This window comes from Sturnus vulgaris, chromosome 5 (assembly GCF_052056855.1).
Source record: "Sturnus vulgaris isolate bStuVul1 chromosome 5, bStuVul1.hap1, whole genome shotgun sequence".
Taxonomy (NCBI): Eukaryota; Metazoa; Chordata; class Aves; order Passeriformes; family Sturnidae; genus Sturnus; species Sturnus vulgaris.
In genome coordinates, this window is record NC_142247.1 from 37,031,111 (window position 1) to 37,046,635 (window position 15,525).

Consider the following 15,525-nt stretch of genomic DNA (forward strand, 5'->3'; position numbering starts at 1 on the left):
AAATAAAAGTGAATCTCTATATTTTATCCCATCTGAGTGTCTTAAGTAGGATCTGATTCAGTCCTATGTGAAGGGGTCCTTCTTTCTCCCACTTGCAATTGGAAGGGGAAGCTGTACGACAATTGAACATCTAACACAGGTGACACTCACCCCGGCATCATGTTGTGAGACAAGGGTGTAGAGAAGAACCTGCCTCGCTACTTTTATGAAACTCTAATTGCTTCCATCAACCTTCCCATTTTCTACAGCAAATACAACGTTTTATTTAGCAGAGCAAAGAAGGCAAGCCAAGCCCAGCCCAATATTTTGCATTAATCAGTACAGACTCTTTTCTCTGGAGGGTGATTCAAAGAAGGAACCTATCTTAGCTCCTCTGAATTGCCTCTCAGAAAACATTTTCCTTTTGTTGCAATAAGCTTAGGATGATTAGTGTCACTAAGCTACAATTAGCCTTTATTAATTAGCCTAATTTGTACATCCCTGCATGAAGAAAGAACCTCCAATTTTAATGCTTAACTGCTGGTTCAGTATCTCTGGAGGCCTTCAACTCTAATTTTTATGAGCACAGACAACAGACAACACTGCTAAAGTGTCTGGTGTTTGACCTTGTTCCATTTGCATTTTTATTAAAAAAAAACCCAAACAGATGTATTTTTCCATGTTTTTTTTAAAAGAGTTAATAACAGCAATAGTTTTATCTCTGCAGGTGGGGGAATGATCACACCCTGTAAAAATAAAGGACTTACCATTCTTTGGCTTCCACTTAATACAAGTGTGTGGTCTGAGGTCCCAGAGCTGCAGGGATGTTCTGAACTTTTTAGTCAGTGAATGTCTAAGTGAACTTTTTGGATAGGTGGGCTCTTCATTTACTAATACATCAAAGTTTCTGTTAAGAATTTATTTCAATTTATATGGTATATTCCAATTTACTAGGGTGGTGAAAGATAAGATACAAATATAAAAGTTCCAGAATCAGATTAGGAGCATTTTAGGAGAGGAAACAGCTCTCACAAGGAGGCAGGTTAAACTTCTCTGTGAATTAAAACTAAGAAGTCCATAAACAAAAATCCAGAGTGAGTTCTGTATGTTAGTTGTGATCTTCATGAAAAACAAGATGCTGAAATATTTTGCAAGTCAGAACTGAGTGTCCAGCTCATGGTTGTAGACCTAAGGTCTGCAGTAACAAGAGACAGACTGGAATTGGAACACCTCACACTTATTATTTGTAATAACTCTACTATGATGATGGAAATTCTACTCTTGTTATGAGCAATAACATTTTCCCCATTCCACAGACACGAAGATGCATTAAAGTAGTCTGAATTGGGTGCAATTTTTTTCTACTCTTGTTGCAGACAATGAGACTCAGTTTCTGGACTCCCTTGCCTAAGTCCTCATTTGTAAGTTGTTTTTAAGAGATTATCTGGGACAGTTTGTCCAAATTTCAAACAAATTGGAGACAGACCTGCTCCTGCATTGAAGAGTACAGTTCAGTACCAGTTCTCATTCAGTCCCTGTTGTCCAACAGTGCTGTGAGGTATTCAGGATATATGTCAGAACCATAAAATCGTGAGACTACTTGCCAGCCAGAGTTCCCTGGGCAGATTCACACCTGAGTATTGGAGAAGCCATAAATATTTCTACTTCCACTATTTTTATGGACAAAGTAAGAGTATTTGCCAAGCATCTAATATTTTACCCAAAGTTTAAGAGTGCACTTTGTATTTCCTTAGAGTAAAGGCACACCTGTTCCAGAGAAAGATATTGCTATAAATATCTAAGAAACTAAGAGCTTTAATTACAAGCTTGCTTGAGTCTTGTAGCAACTAGAGAAATGGCAAGAACTAATCAATGACAAGCCTAAATCAAAATAAGAACAAACGAAACCATTCTAAATATTTGTCTGTGGAAGTTAGAGCTAGCTGACTTCTAAGCTATTTAAAAATGCATATATCCAAGAATGCAAACCATAAAATTATACATTTTTCCCTGGGGAATGGCCTCATTCTCAAAACTTAAAATCCAGACTTGGGTTCCTTCAAAGCTTTTATAGGGCTCCTTTTAGACTCAAGGATTAGTACTGACTGATTTATCTTCTTTTTCTCTTTTAATTGAATTCATCAAGGGGATATTTTTCAGTGGAAAATATCTTTGTAAAAGTCCTTGGACGCTGTAAAAGAAAATAACTCTCAAAAGAGTTCAAGCCTAGCCTGGCCAATTTTCATTTTCAAAAGAGTTATTTTCATTTTTAATACAAGAAAGGTATTTTGAAGAACATATCTGAAAAACAAGCTAACTTCTTGCAGAATAAAAAAGAACAAGAGAAATTTCCATTGGCACTAATCATTAAGATCCAGTCTTGTAAAGCCATATGAATCCCTCTCTAAATGGCACAAATGCTAAAAATACTTTTAATATACAAAGATGTTCTCAATATACAAAGAATATATAGTGTCAGGTAGCTTTAATAGGCCAACAGACAAGAAAAGGAAAATTTGCAGCTCATCTGTAAAAAAAGCATGTGCCTGTAAAAATAATTAAGCATTTTAAAAAAAATTTTATTATTTTTATTTTGAATGTTGCCAAAATTCTGCAGGGAGACCTAGTTCAGAGAAAGCAATCATTCTGTAAGGACTTAATTGCACACAGAGATATGTAGTTATCTACGATAAGTATGTTAAATGCAGTTGATAACAGTGGAACTATATTGATACTCATCCATTTCTTTACCCCTCACATATTTTGGAAGAACTGCATAATATTCTATGCTGTTTGGCATTTTAAGAGTTTGTTAAAAAGCTGACAAATCTGAAAGGAAATTAAGTTGAAAATGGGAAACAGCTGACGTTATTATTTTATTAGATACCTCTCGTTTGATAAGAAATTTGAAACATCACTTTAGAAAATAACATTCTAAATAATACAAACATTTTACAATTGCAACTTACCATCTGTATTTAAATAAAACAGCAGCATAAGCCCACCAGAAGGTTGATGTAATTTTAATGTACCTCTGCACGCATTCTGTTATTCTGGTTTAAAAATTCATAACAGGTGCAGAAGAAAGAATGATCTTTTTTCAGGGGTTAGGCTTTGAAATAGTAAATAAGCAACAGAGAGAGTCAAGTCAATAGGTGAGGAGAATTAGACAAGGATACTGAATACACTCTCCTTCTATAAGAGCTTGCCACCTAGTTAAAGTGCTAGCATAGTGTCTATCACTTTAAATATCACAATGTTTACACCAATAATATACAGAAATAGGCAGGGTAGCATTTATTACACCCAATTTTTAATAAAAATCATTTCTCATAAACAGATATTTCCAAGTCTTTTGCATAATCGTGTATGAAAACACCTACAATCTTTGCTTTTACACACAATCATATATAATTAATATATTAGAATTGCACAGCAACACTCAAAATCTACTTAATTTAGAAAAGAAAATTTTAGTTATCTAAAGTAATTTTTGCAGTCTCACTCTTGCTGCTTAATAAGTTGGTTAGAATTCAAATACTAGAGAAACTATGTTTCATAAAAACCTGATCAACTGTCATTTACAAAGGTACAAAATATACAGCAAAGTTAACCTCTCATTAAATAAAATATACAGATTAGCTAACTTTATAGATCATTAGCTAACACCTTATTTTAAGGGATAAACTTCTAGGGAGCTTCCCCGCCCCCCACCCCCCAATATAGGAGAATTGCACAACAATTCCTTTCCTTGTATGTTTCTGCAATGAGTCACGTTCACTTTAACTGCTGATAACAGAGGACTGGGTTTATCATTCTGCATAGTGAGGCCAAACATGATCCCTGGTGGAACTGCAGTAAAGTCAATGTGAAACCCTAGAGATCAGTTTTGTCTAAGGTATCACAGCCTATTCATTAATTTATCTATAGTAATAATACCAATCATTATCACTGTGATGGCTTTTAATCCTCCATGAGAATTCTCCTGTAACCAATCAATCAACCTGCCATTAAAATAAAGTGTTGCCAATATACTCCAGGATCACTCTGTTGTTAATATAGTGAGCTTTGAAAACTGCCTACTAATTCTTAAATGGATCTCCCTGATAATAAATGAGTTTTCATAAAAACAGCATGTTCCCACTTAAACCAGCCATTGTAATTTAACAGTTTGGAATGAATGGTAAGTGCTTCTATGTTAGGTTAGCAAAGAAGTAGAACACCAGCTACACTACAGCAGTGTCACATCTCTGATGTTTACTCTTGGTCCAGGCGTATATTAACCATGGCAAAGCACCGCCCTAGGCTCTGAAAGAATGGTACAACGAAAACATCTGTCAGGCTCTTCCATACAGTTTGCACTGAAGGCAGGACCATGAGACAGGTTTTCACAAAAGGCACCACAACCCTGTAAAAGAGAAAATGAAAGATTTGAAGATTGGTGTTGCTACAGCATGGGGAAATCAGGATAATGAAAAATTTTAAATTTTATAATTTTATAATATAAATATTTAAGCAAGTTGACTCTACTGTCTTGTAGTCATTCTCCATCAATTTTGTTTGCTTAAGGCCTCACACCTGCATATGCCTGTGGTCCTCTGGCCAGAATCATTTGCATGCAAAATGAGAGTGTAAACACTTCCTTTCTTTTCATTGTGTCTCTAACTGGAAATTTCTTTACGTGCCATTTAGAATGATGAACTTTTGCTGTCTCTCCCTGCTTCTGGCAGGGCTGGTGTACATGATCTGCCATAGCCCTGCTGTCACCCACCGTGGCCAAAGAGCAGTCATATTCTAAGGACTCCCTTATGCTGTCATCATATCTGAATGTGGGTCTTTAGGGGTTGACAGAAACACCATATTCCCCAGTTTGATTTATTGGAAACAGCACCCTTTACAATCTGTTCTTGCTGTGCTGCGTCTTCTTTTATCTGTGTTTCTTTTATCTGTCTGTCTTGCAGGCACACACAAGTGGACAGGCGCTCATGCACATCACACCATTGGTGTCTCATTCCTACCCATCCCTGTTACAAGATGCTACAGTGAAACAGGAACAGGAAGACAATGTCCAGTTACATCAGATTATTACAATACAGATACATGCCAATTTCAGAAAAAAGGGCTGATCCTGTAAAGTTCCTGATTTGTGGGTGAGAAATTAACATAAGAGTATGGTCAGAACTCCTCATCAGGGGAAAAGATCTTTTTATTCACTCAGGGTGCATACCAGAAAGTATTGTACTTTCATCTCCTGAGCATTGGGGATTGCTCTCCATGTGTACCAATTCCAAAGCAATGTCATTACTGATGGCTTGAGCCAAGCATGCTAACAGTGGAGGAGAGCCAGAAGTGCACATGTGGGCAGCTGAGGAGGGCCAGTGGATACATGATAACTGACCCCACTATTTTAAGTTACTCTCCTTCTTTAATCATTTACTGGCCTAAACCTCTGATCATTTCACTGAGCTGTTCTTACTTGGGTGCAGACAAACGAAATGTATACATAAATAACACTGAAGTTCTACTAGCATAAGTTTTAATAAAATCTCTCTGCCATACTGAACATGTTGACTTCCTAAATTAGGTAAAAGAAGCTATAGATTCTTTTGACAAAGATAATAAACTCTGTTCTACTTTACTATTGCATTCAAAATTTAAGTTCTGAATCTTGCATTTGCATAATTCCACTGCAGAACTTTCACTGGCTTAGACTGGAATGACAGAAAATACATAATTTAATATTTCATCATAAGTCTGAAAAAAAAAAGGTGCTATGTATTTACAATGTATACTTCTCAGATTAACAAAGTAGAAAAAGCCTACTACCTTTTAAAAAAAGTTGAAGGTTAGAAATATACAGAATCAAAATTAATTACTTTCAGTGTTTATCTAACAGCTTTTGTCATACAGTGCAAGCCATATACTAGTACATCAATGCTCTACTCAAAGCTAGCCCAGATGGATTTAAACAATAATAGTTTTTCTAAAACCTTCTCTTTTGTCTCTGCTGAAACACCCCATATAGGACTGTGAGCATTACTGGAATAATGTGCCTCTAGTTTTAAACTGAACCCTGTAAACGACATGTTTATAACCACCTATAATATCACTGCATACAGAATAGATGATTTATAGAGTAAAAAATTAGGCCTTAACCTATTAGAATACAGCTGATAAACATCAATAATGCAGAGGAAAAAGAAAAAAATTAGCTATATTTCCAAGCAACACAGGGAAAGCACCAGAAATGTCTATTCTGTTTGTGCTGACCTCTTTTCCATTTCAGATAGTTTATAAAGACTGTGTAATCGCTCCTTTGCTACCATCTATATTAATTTGGCCTGATTTTTTTTTTTTTAATCTAACTGAACTGGAGAGAAGCAGAAAAGACAGCATTTCTTTTGATCCTCTATTGACAGGATCACACAAAATACAAATACCACAGTATGCAGAAGATTCACAGAAAGATGCAGAAGGCTGGAGAAGCAGTGATCATAGTATGTGAAATTGCTGTAGAGGTCATTCACACAGTACTGGAACCCAACCTGTTTTGATAATCTTAAGCAAAATAAACATTAAAATGTTTTTGTAATGTTTTATAATCTTTTAGCACTTGTTATTTAATTTTTTTATTTATGGTAAATGCATGCAAAACCAAATGTAGGCTAAATCCATAGGAGGATACATGAGACATGAGAGCAACCAAAGCTAATTAATGAAAATAACTTTCAATTTTAAAATAAAAGTCTGTCTACTTATAGGACAATTATTGAAACATCTTCCCTCTCAGAAGAAAATCCTTTACACCAAGGAGAGTCATAAAAGGCATCTTCTAAGCTTTAAATTATGTGAGTGTGTGTATATACATGTGTATTTACATGTGTACAAGCCTGCATCCTGTTCTGCACAGGATATCTTATCTGACAGTGTGATATTTCCAGGTTACCAAAGGGTGCAATGAGCTTTCCATGGAGTGACCAGTCACACTTAAAAATGAATAATCAAATGCCATTAGAAGCCATGTATTTGTTTTTGTGACCTGACAAATATAACGTAGCCATCCTTTGCTGCAGATTTATCCCGGTCTGCACTTTTGTTCACAGACATGGTAACTACCTGCTTGAGTAATGTCTAACAGTAAAATTAGAGTAGCATATCCCAAGGATATCAACACCAATGCCACATTGGTGCTACTAGTGTTACCATGTAGTACAGCAGTGGGAAGAAAACAAAAGGTCTGTTGAATTTGTCATCGAAGCTGAAGATAGCTACCTATATGACCTCTCGTTGAATCTTGCTATGTATATATATTATAAAACACCCTTCCTTTGACCAAGTGGGATGAATCCTGTCTTTTGGGAACTGAAAAGTGCAAATTACCCCATTTTTTTCCTTCCTATCCCATTTTCTTTTTATTCTGTTCAAGGCATGACATCTACAAAATTATACCACTCAACATTTCTCACTTTTGCTCACATTACTTTTTCTTCTTGATAAGCTCTGAATGAACACTGTCAAGAACCAAGCACCTCTTGGAAACGGCAGAGCACAGTTTCATTCCCACTGATAATGAGAATCAACTTTTCACAGACTTGGGCAACAATGCTGGAGCAGTCATGCACCATTAATTCAGACTCTGGCTTCAAAGTGAAGAATGTGAATAATCACACCTTCTCCTGTCATGCTTTTCAAAATGGAATCTCAGACATGTCTTAATACTATTTTTCAAATGCTCTAGGTTTCTGTGCTCAAATTGCCTAATTCCATGTACTACATCATGACTGCGAATTAAAAGTCTTGTATAGCTCTACAATACAAGCAAGCATTGTGAAAAGATGGCTAAAAATTACCAAGCAGTTGTACAGCTTCTTGTTGCATGCCATTAAGCATTGGGACAAGTGAGGCAAAGAATAACCACCAAAGCCTTTCATGACTCATACACAGTATTTGAAGTGCATTAAAATCAAATAGTATGTATTCCAGGACCTGGGTAGACTGGAAAAGATAAAACTACTACAAAAGACGCAAGACAACATCCATGTACTCCTTTTTCCTAAACCAAGGGAGGGATATGTACTGGACATCAAAGAAGAGGCATCAAGGCAGCACCACCAGATTATAAGGTAGGTCTTCCTAGCTGTAGTGTAATTTATTTCAATTTCAAGCAGTCAGTAGGGACATGGTTTTAGGTTGAGTATGATAGCAGCAGTTATGTAAATGAAGTTGTGGAATACAAAAAGGTGAGAAATAATGCATGTCCATATCTGCTTTTCATGTAAATCCCTGGTTCTAACTTAGCACTGTGAATGGAAGCTTAAGTGGAGAACTGCTTTAGGATCATTGATTCTAAGTGTAAATATGCAATATACCAGAACGCTATTTTGGTAAGACTACAAAAAAGCTTATATGAAATTCAAGTGTTAATTTCCAAGAGGTGGCAAACATGTGGCTTGGAACAAGAATCAGTCACTGATCTACAAGAAATATAACGATTGTGCATGAGCCACCTGAAAAACTGGAACAGCTCTGTTCATGTTCAAAAATCAATAACTTTAAGAGCTACAATCTGAGGACATATTTAAAAGCTTGTTAATTTCACAGAAAGATGTTACAACTCAGAGTGGCTTGTATATTCTGTGATGAGAATGACAGTCATCAGTGAAGGAAAAATGTGAAGTTGACTTCCTTGAACTGGCTTGTATGTAGATCACCAGCCTGCCAGCTGGCCCAGTTTCAGCTCATCAGTATCTTTTACTAGGTAGTGTGAAACCAGATTCTGGCTCAACCAGCCAGTTTGGGAATACAACATGCTCCACCTTTATGGTTAAAAATGAAAATCAGGTATATTACTATATATTTCTTACTTAGCTTTCTTTTTGCAGGTGAAAGACAACATTTATGATCAGGTGTAATGGGGGAAAGTCACAAGGTGCCCTTTAGCATGAGAAATGCTGAGCTAGACTTACGTGGATTTTTAACATGCTAACAAAACTGCAACAACATGTGTGACATCAACAGAGCTTTCTGCTTGAGCACCTCCAGAAGCTGTTGAAAGACTTTTAAATTTAGCCCCAGAAAAGGCTCTCCAATGAAATATCAACATCATCACCTCACTGTTTTGGATGATAAAAGTGAAGCAGAGAGACTCTGAGTGGCAGAATTCTGGGAGGGTTTGCACCCGGGTCTTCCCATGACATATACAGCTGAAGACAGTTATAATGGAATTCCCTTTCTTTCACGTACAAAACAAGGAGTTACTTATTTTTTTTCCCAGACCTAATGGGCCTACAAGGGAACTAGTACCCATGTTTAGGGCCTCCAAATGTGCACTGCTTTTGCAAATGCAGAAATGCTGAACTCCTCACTCGCATGACATCTGGAACACGAAGAGATGTAGAGATGCCAGCTTAGTGTGTTCCACCTTTGTGTTGGAACAAATCCAGCTTGAGTCAATGGGAATATGAGACAGTATTGCCTTTGGATGGTAGCGCTGGATGGAGTCCAAGGGGATGCAGATAACACTACTGAGTTACATGATTCTTTCACATCCATCCTAGGTGCAAGGAAGATCAAAACGAAAGATCAATTCTATGTTGACAACGAACCCGGGCAAAGAAAATGGTTTGCTGGGGAAGCAAGTGTGTTCACAGAAAGTCGAGAGAAACTTTTCAAATGAAGTTCTACATTCAGACAGTCCTATTTCACATGTACTGGGAACCCACAGTTCCTGAGATAGTCACTAGGGAGTATGTTCATAAATAGTAACTGTCCTCTGAGTCCTTGACCAGTGAAACTCTGTATCCAGTCTCTGAAATCCAGATACAAGATCCTTCTGAAGCACAAAAAAAGTACTGCAGTTTTAAAAAATTTGGCATTGATGAATTTTTCCACAGATATTTCACTACTGGAAATCTACATATACTCACCATACCCTTTTGCAGTCACACTGCACACTATGGCACAGTGACAGCTGACAGATCTAAAAATCTGGGCAACACTATGCTTATGCACTGTTTGTTTGTAACAATTTGGGAACAAGAGATGTAGCAAGTGGGAATCTCTAAAGTACACTGCAACTGCTTTGGATATTATGCCAACATTGTGCTCCAAAATTCAAGTTAATCAGTTTTCAAAGGGGCTTGACAATGTCACCAACACAAGCTTCCATTGCACTTTCAAAAACTGAAATCTGCATCCATGAGATTGCCACCACAGGTTCAGATAATCAATGTATTCCTAGGGTTTTGACTTAATTTCCAGTTTCTGTATTCTCATTTCCTTGATAAAAGTTAAAGGATTCCAGTGTAACCCAAGTCAAATTAGACTTTGCCCAAAACTCATCTATACAGAAAATCCTGGTTTGCAGAAATAATGTCAATAATCTGCATTCATCCCTTCCTCTACAGCCTTTTGGGTTGTCAGTTCTTTCCTCAACCTCATTATTCTCCCTGCCTTTCTTCCTTTTCTTCCATCATCTCCCTTTTTGGTCTCAAAGTACTATTCCTGATATTTGGTGAGTATATGATGCTTAAAGTACACAGGTTTGGTGTGACTTGGACAGCCAGTGTATTTGCCTGTGAACTTGAGCCATGGCCAGAAGCAGCTTTCCTGAGCTCAGCAGGGTGTTTTGCTTAGGTGGAAGGGCTTTGGAGCATTGCATCTACAGATAGGTATGTACCAGATGCAAGGCACTGGCACTACATTTTATGGCAGTAACATAGAGCCAGCTGGGCCCTCAGAAGCTTTCTTCAATCTGTGAGAAAAAAAAAATGAAAGCGGTAACGGCACTAAGAAGTTAGTAATAACTTCAGGTGTTAGTAATACTTCTACCTGGATAATTAATTTAAAATACATGTTCGAACAAATTCTGCACTTCAGTTTAAAAAACAAATTCAGTCACTACTATCACTCCAGAAGCCAGCCAAGGTTGGAATGCATTGCTTTAGGTGCCGTCTAAGTGGGAATACAGGCTCTCTGCCCCAAGGAGCTTATACAGTCACGACAGACCGCTGGTAAAACCAAGGCAGGGAACTCAGTAACAGAGAAAACACAATTTCCTTTTCTGTCCCTTTAGAAATGAAGCAGCTCATCTTAGCTGATCTGACTACTAGTGTCAAGTCGCCGATCGGTGTTTGGGCAGTGAGGAATGCTAGAGGAGAGATGTGCGGAGCTGTGGGCAGAGCCCAGGCACCGACGGACACGGCACTCGCTTACCAGATGTGGAGGCAGCTGAGTGTCGCGAAGACGATCCCCACAACCAGGGCCAGCGGTATGGCGAGGACCAGAGTCAGGACCTTGTAGATCACGTACTTGCTGAGCTCAAACAGAGCGTGGCTGCAGATCCAGACCTTGTCGAAGGAGTGGGTGAGCTCGGGCTCCGCGATCACATCCTCGAAGCCCAGCTAGAACAAGAGAGGCTGTACCGTCACGGGGAGCTGGGGCGCGGGGAGCCCGCCGGGGACCCCCCTCGCCGAGCACCCGAGCCCCGGCCCCGCCCGCCCCTGGCCCGGCCCGGCCCGCACCTGCAGGTGGGAGTTCAGCCCGTGGGGGTCGCGGTCCAGCTCGTCCTCCGCGCATTTCTCCGCCTCCGACAGCGCGGGGCCGCCGCTCCGCGGGAAGTTGTCGTCGTCGTCCATGAAGATGCGGGTGTCCACTTTCTCCGTCTCCAGCCCCATGGCGCTGCCGCCGCTGCGCGGCTCCGGCCCGGCCCTGCCCCGTCCGCCGCCGCTGCCCCGCCGGGCCGGGCCGGGGCGGAGCGGGGCTGCCCGGGACACGCCCCGCGGGCCGCGCCGGGAGCCTGCCGAGCCCCGGGCAGCCCGGGCCGGGCTCGGGGTGGGCTGTGCCTCGCCTTGGCAGCCGCCCGGGGGGCGCTCAGCCCTCCCGAGGGGCTCTCAGCCCTCCCGGGGAGCTGGCCCGGCCGCGCCCGGTTCCCCGTTCATCTGCGGTGCCCGGCTGCCACCGCAGCCCCCGCCCCACCGGCCTCTGTCAGCGTTTGTGGCATCGCAACAACAGGCAGCAGAAACAGAAAACGGAGGGACTGTGCTCTGGGCAATGTTGGGCCGTGTCTGTGGCCCCTTCGCAGCTGTAGGGGAAGCCGGGAAAGAAGGGGGGAGGAGAGGCGAGTCGCCACTGCCCACCGAGGTTCCCGTGTCCGGCCCCACTGGCCCGTCAACACTCCAGCGGGATTTACTTGACTTCTGCTGCTTAAACTGCCTAATTTTTGCTGCAACAAAATACTGCATGTGCCATTACAAGTATTTTCATGCCTTCTTTGTGTTTTAGCTTTAGTCCATACTAGTTATTTCCTCTGTTTTATTTGAGAACATGTTTTAATTCTAGAGTGATCTGTATAAAATCTCTAAATTATTATAATGACTGCTAAAAGTACCTGATAACATTGATATGCAGATTGATCTCATGAGCTGCCAGAATTCATTCTTGCTGCATTCAATAACCACAGCCACCCATAAGTCTCAAAGAAGTGATATTACTAATCAATCATTTAGGCCTGTTAAATTAAAGAGGAAGTTGCTAATTTTAGCTTCCTTTAATTTTCACTGCTACATTAAGGTAAGGAGAGCTTTAAGCTTTAAAAAGCTCACAAGAAACTGATATAATCGCTTATATCACTTTAAGATATAAAAACAACTATGCAAAATTTGGGTAGGAAATCACCTGTTACAATGTTCTGGTTCATACTGCATTGTTCTTGCCGGAAACTTCTGCAGAAAAGCTTTGCATCTATGTGCAACTCGTATTGATGGGGTTTTTTTCTCCCATACTAGTGAGCTTAGTGATACTGATCTCATGTAAATGTTTTGTACTAGGTCTAAAAAGCCTGCAAATACGAGTTTACAATAGGTTCAAAGGCAAGCAAAGAAACAGTATGATGACTCAAGACATATTTATGAGCTACATTTCTACCCTGCTTCCTCTCACCCCTGCTGCCTCCCTCCATTACTCTTTGCTTCATGAGTGAGAATAATAAAAAAATAATTAGAGTTGCAATTCAGCCCTACCCTTCAGGGTGCTTCTGTCCAGCAACTGTTATTTTTTTGGCCTGTTGATACAGGCACATGAGTGCAGCCCAAAGGTATTAATCAGGTTTCTGGTAGCTGCTTGGGTTAGACAGAGAAATTTGGATTTGGTGCTACTGAAAAGTAAGGTAGGAGCCACCAACACAGGCTCCCAAATTAGCCGCTGACTTACAGAAGTCAGACCATACTGGTTTGTACCAACTACTCCCTACTTCTCCCCTCTTTAGAGTCATGCATCAGGTGCACATGCACAGCCTGGGACCTGCTTTTGGACAGCTCTGCCTATTTCCCAACCACTCCTGCTGCATCTCACTCAGCCCAACCAGCTGGAGCAGCGAGCCTGTAGCTTTATTGCTCAGTTCCAGCTTTGCTAAAAGCTAGGGAGTGGTTCTTCTTGAAAGATCTCCCAAATCACAGTCTCCCACTGAAGGTGGGCTTGTAGTATCTGCCCCATTTATAAAAAGCAAATGGCACTTTCTTGTTCATGTCCATATACTTTTTGAAATCTGTTATTGTATTAATTGATAAACATTGAGAAAGCACTGTGGAAAAAACAAGAGTTTACCTTTGTAATATCTGAGGATTTGGAATAAACTGGTGATGGAATTACTCCTGAAAGAATAATATTTTTCATGGAAAGTCTATTTAAAAGCAATAAAAGCTCAATTCTGCATATGGCTGAGGTTGCTGGTTATTAAAAACCCCTTAAATCTTGCTGGTTTTGATAGCTTTGGTAGTTATTTTGGAAATTATTTGTATATGACTTATCAAGTGAAGTTGAGAGTAAAGCCAGAGCAACCTCAAGTTATAATCGCTGGCAAATGCACAGAATAAAAGGAGGTGTATACAATGTTCAGTAAGGGGGATTTTTCCAGTATCCATGTTCAGGGACACCAGGCTCAGCTTTCTGCCAGCATGGCTGGAGAAAGCACTTTGGAGTACAAAAGTAAGAGTAGAGAAAAATGACCATAAACGGGGTGCAAAATTTCTCCAATTTTGCATCATATTCTGTAATAACCTTTGGACAGATTTTATATATTTTTTTAATCTTTTAATCTCTGTGTTGGTAACAACCAAGGAATATGACATGAAATGCATATGTATGTGTCTGCTTCCACATTTTGGCCCAGGGGTAGTTCTTTCTGTGCTAAACTTCTTCCTGAAGGTAACATCAGCTGTTGAAGAAATATATCTCAATTTTCTAACCATTAGACCTTTTGCTTCCATGTTTTTAGCAAGTGAAAGGGTGAAATTGTTCACTATTATGAATTCTTTGTATTAGAAGAGTCTCTCAGAATGTATTGTGGTACAGAGTACACAGCTATTGAACAGATAATCTCCCAAAAAGCTTGTAATCAAAAGTAGAGGCCCAGGGATGAACAGTGGATGCAGACATATAGATGAGGCATCCAAAAAAGCAAGCAAGGCTGTGCTAGGCTCAGTAGTTTTATTACTGTTTTCATATACATTATTGGAAAAAGACTTTTAGGAACTGGTTTGGAGAAGCATAATGAAAATACATCTTGCATGTTCACTGCAATTCCTCTGAGGTGTGAAGTGCAGCATGAGGGGAAACATCTCAGTTCACAAACAGATTTTTGGAGAGCAAAGATCTTGGCAAAAGAGTGTTCATATCTGTCCTTGGAAAAAAAAAAGTTAAATTTCACAGATAGGTGGTATACTGGGATATGAAAGGTCAGACGGGCTCTCAGTATTTGTTTCCATTAGGAGTGAGGTGTAAAAGCAGTGGCTGCAGCTGTCCCCTGGCCGTGCACTATGGGTGGAAGGGAGAGGCAGCTGCACAGCTGAGATTTCAAGAAGTGAACCAGGTAGTGTTAGTGGACAAGTTGCAACTTCTTTTCCCAATTTTCCTTCTGATAAATTCATGCCTAATTATAAATCCATTTGAAGGAAGCAGTTGTAGAGAACTAAGAAATTTGTGTAGCATTCAGGGATATGTGAGATGTGTTAAATGAAACCAACCCTGAAGGGCCTTGCAGATTAAAGATATTGATTAGAAGCTACATTTTGTTATTTACACAATGGGCAGTTTAAATATTCAGATTGGACACACAGAGAGGTTTAAACTGCAAATGCTAACACATTGCCTTGATATAGCCATGTCTCTATAAGCTAAAAAAAAAAAAAAATCCAGTAAATTGCATGTTTGAAGAGTTTGCATAGGAAAACCTGATGGAAGACTTTTGGAAAAAGTGTGTACATCATACGTATCCTACTTTGTCACCACTGAAGCAGCGACCTTTGACTTGTTCCATTAAAAAGGATAATGTGATCTTGTCTCTGTGTATGGAAACTCCTGTGCTCCATTGTTTTCTTGTCATTTTTTGTCCTGCAGAGTGTAAAATTCACTGTTTTCAGTGGCCAATCAATACAAATAAATGTAAGTAATGGCGAAACATTTATATTTAATTTGCTGAATTATATTCATTGCTGCTAAATTTTGCCAAATGCTTCTATGAAGATTGGTTTTGTATGTGTTGAGGTGAAA

General features: G+C 39.6%; 1 protein-coding gene across 1 annotated transcript; it reads right to left on the reverse strand.

The window, feature by feature from the left end:
* Positions 1-2,842: 2,842 nt before the first annotated feature.
* CAV2 (caveolin 2) lies at positions 2,843-11,711 on the reverse strand. Its single transcript, XM_014892465.2, has 3 exons — positions 11,502-11,711; positions 11,194-11,381; positions 2,843-4,387 (listed from the first exon to the last, which is right to left on the reverse strand). The coding sequence occupies exons 1-3, from the start codon at positions 11,652-11,654 to the stop codon at positions 4,237-4,239; spliced, it is 492 nt and encodes a 163-aa protein (XP_014747951.1). The 5' UTR covers positions 11,655-11,711; the 3' UTR covers positions 2,843-4,236.
* Between the last annotated feature and the right edge of the window lie 3,814 nt (positions 11,712-15,525).

Excerpts from the sequence above, each read along its gene's own strand:
- CAV2 (XM_014892465.2), bottom strand. The coding sequence starts at position 11,654 with ATGGGGCTGGAGACGGAGAAAGTGGACACCCGCATCTTCATGGACGAC. Across the intron at positions 11,382-11,501 it reads GGCTGAACTCCCACCTGCAG|CTGGGCTTCGAGGATGTGAT; the intron begins GTGCGGGCCGGG and ends CTCTTGTTCTAG. Across the intron at positions 4,388-11,193 it reads CTCAGCTGCCTCCACATCTG|GGTTGTGGTGCCTTTTGTGA; the intron begins GTAAGCGAGTGC and ends TCTCTTTTACAG.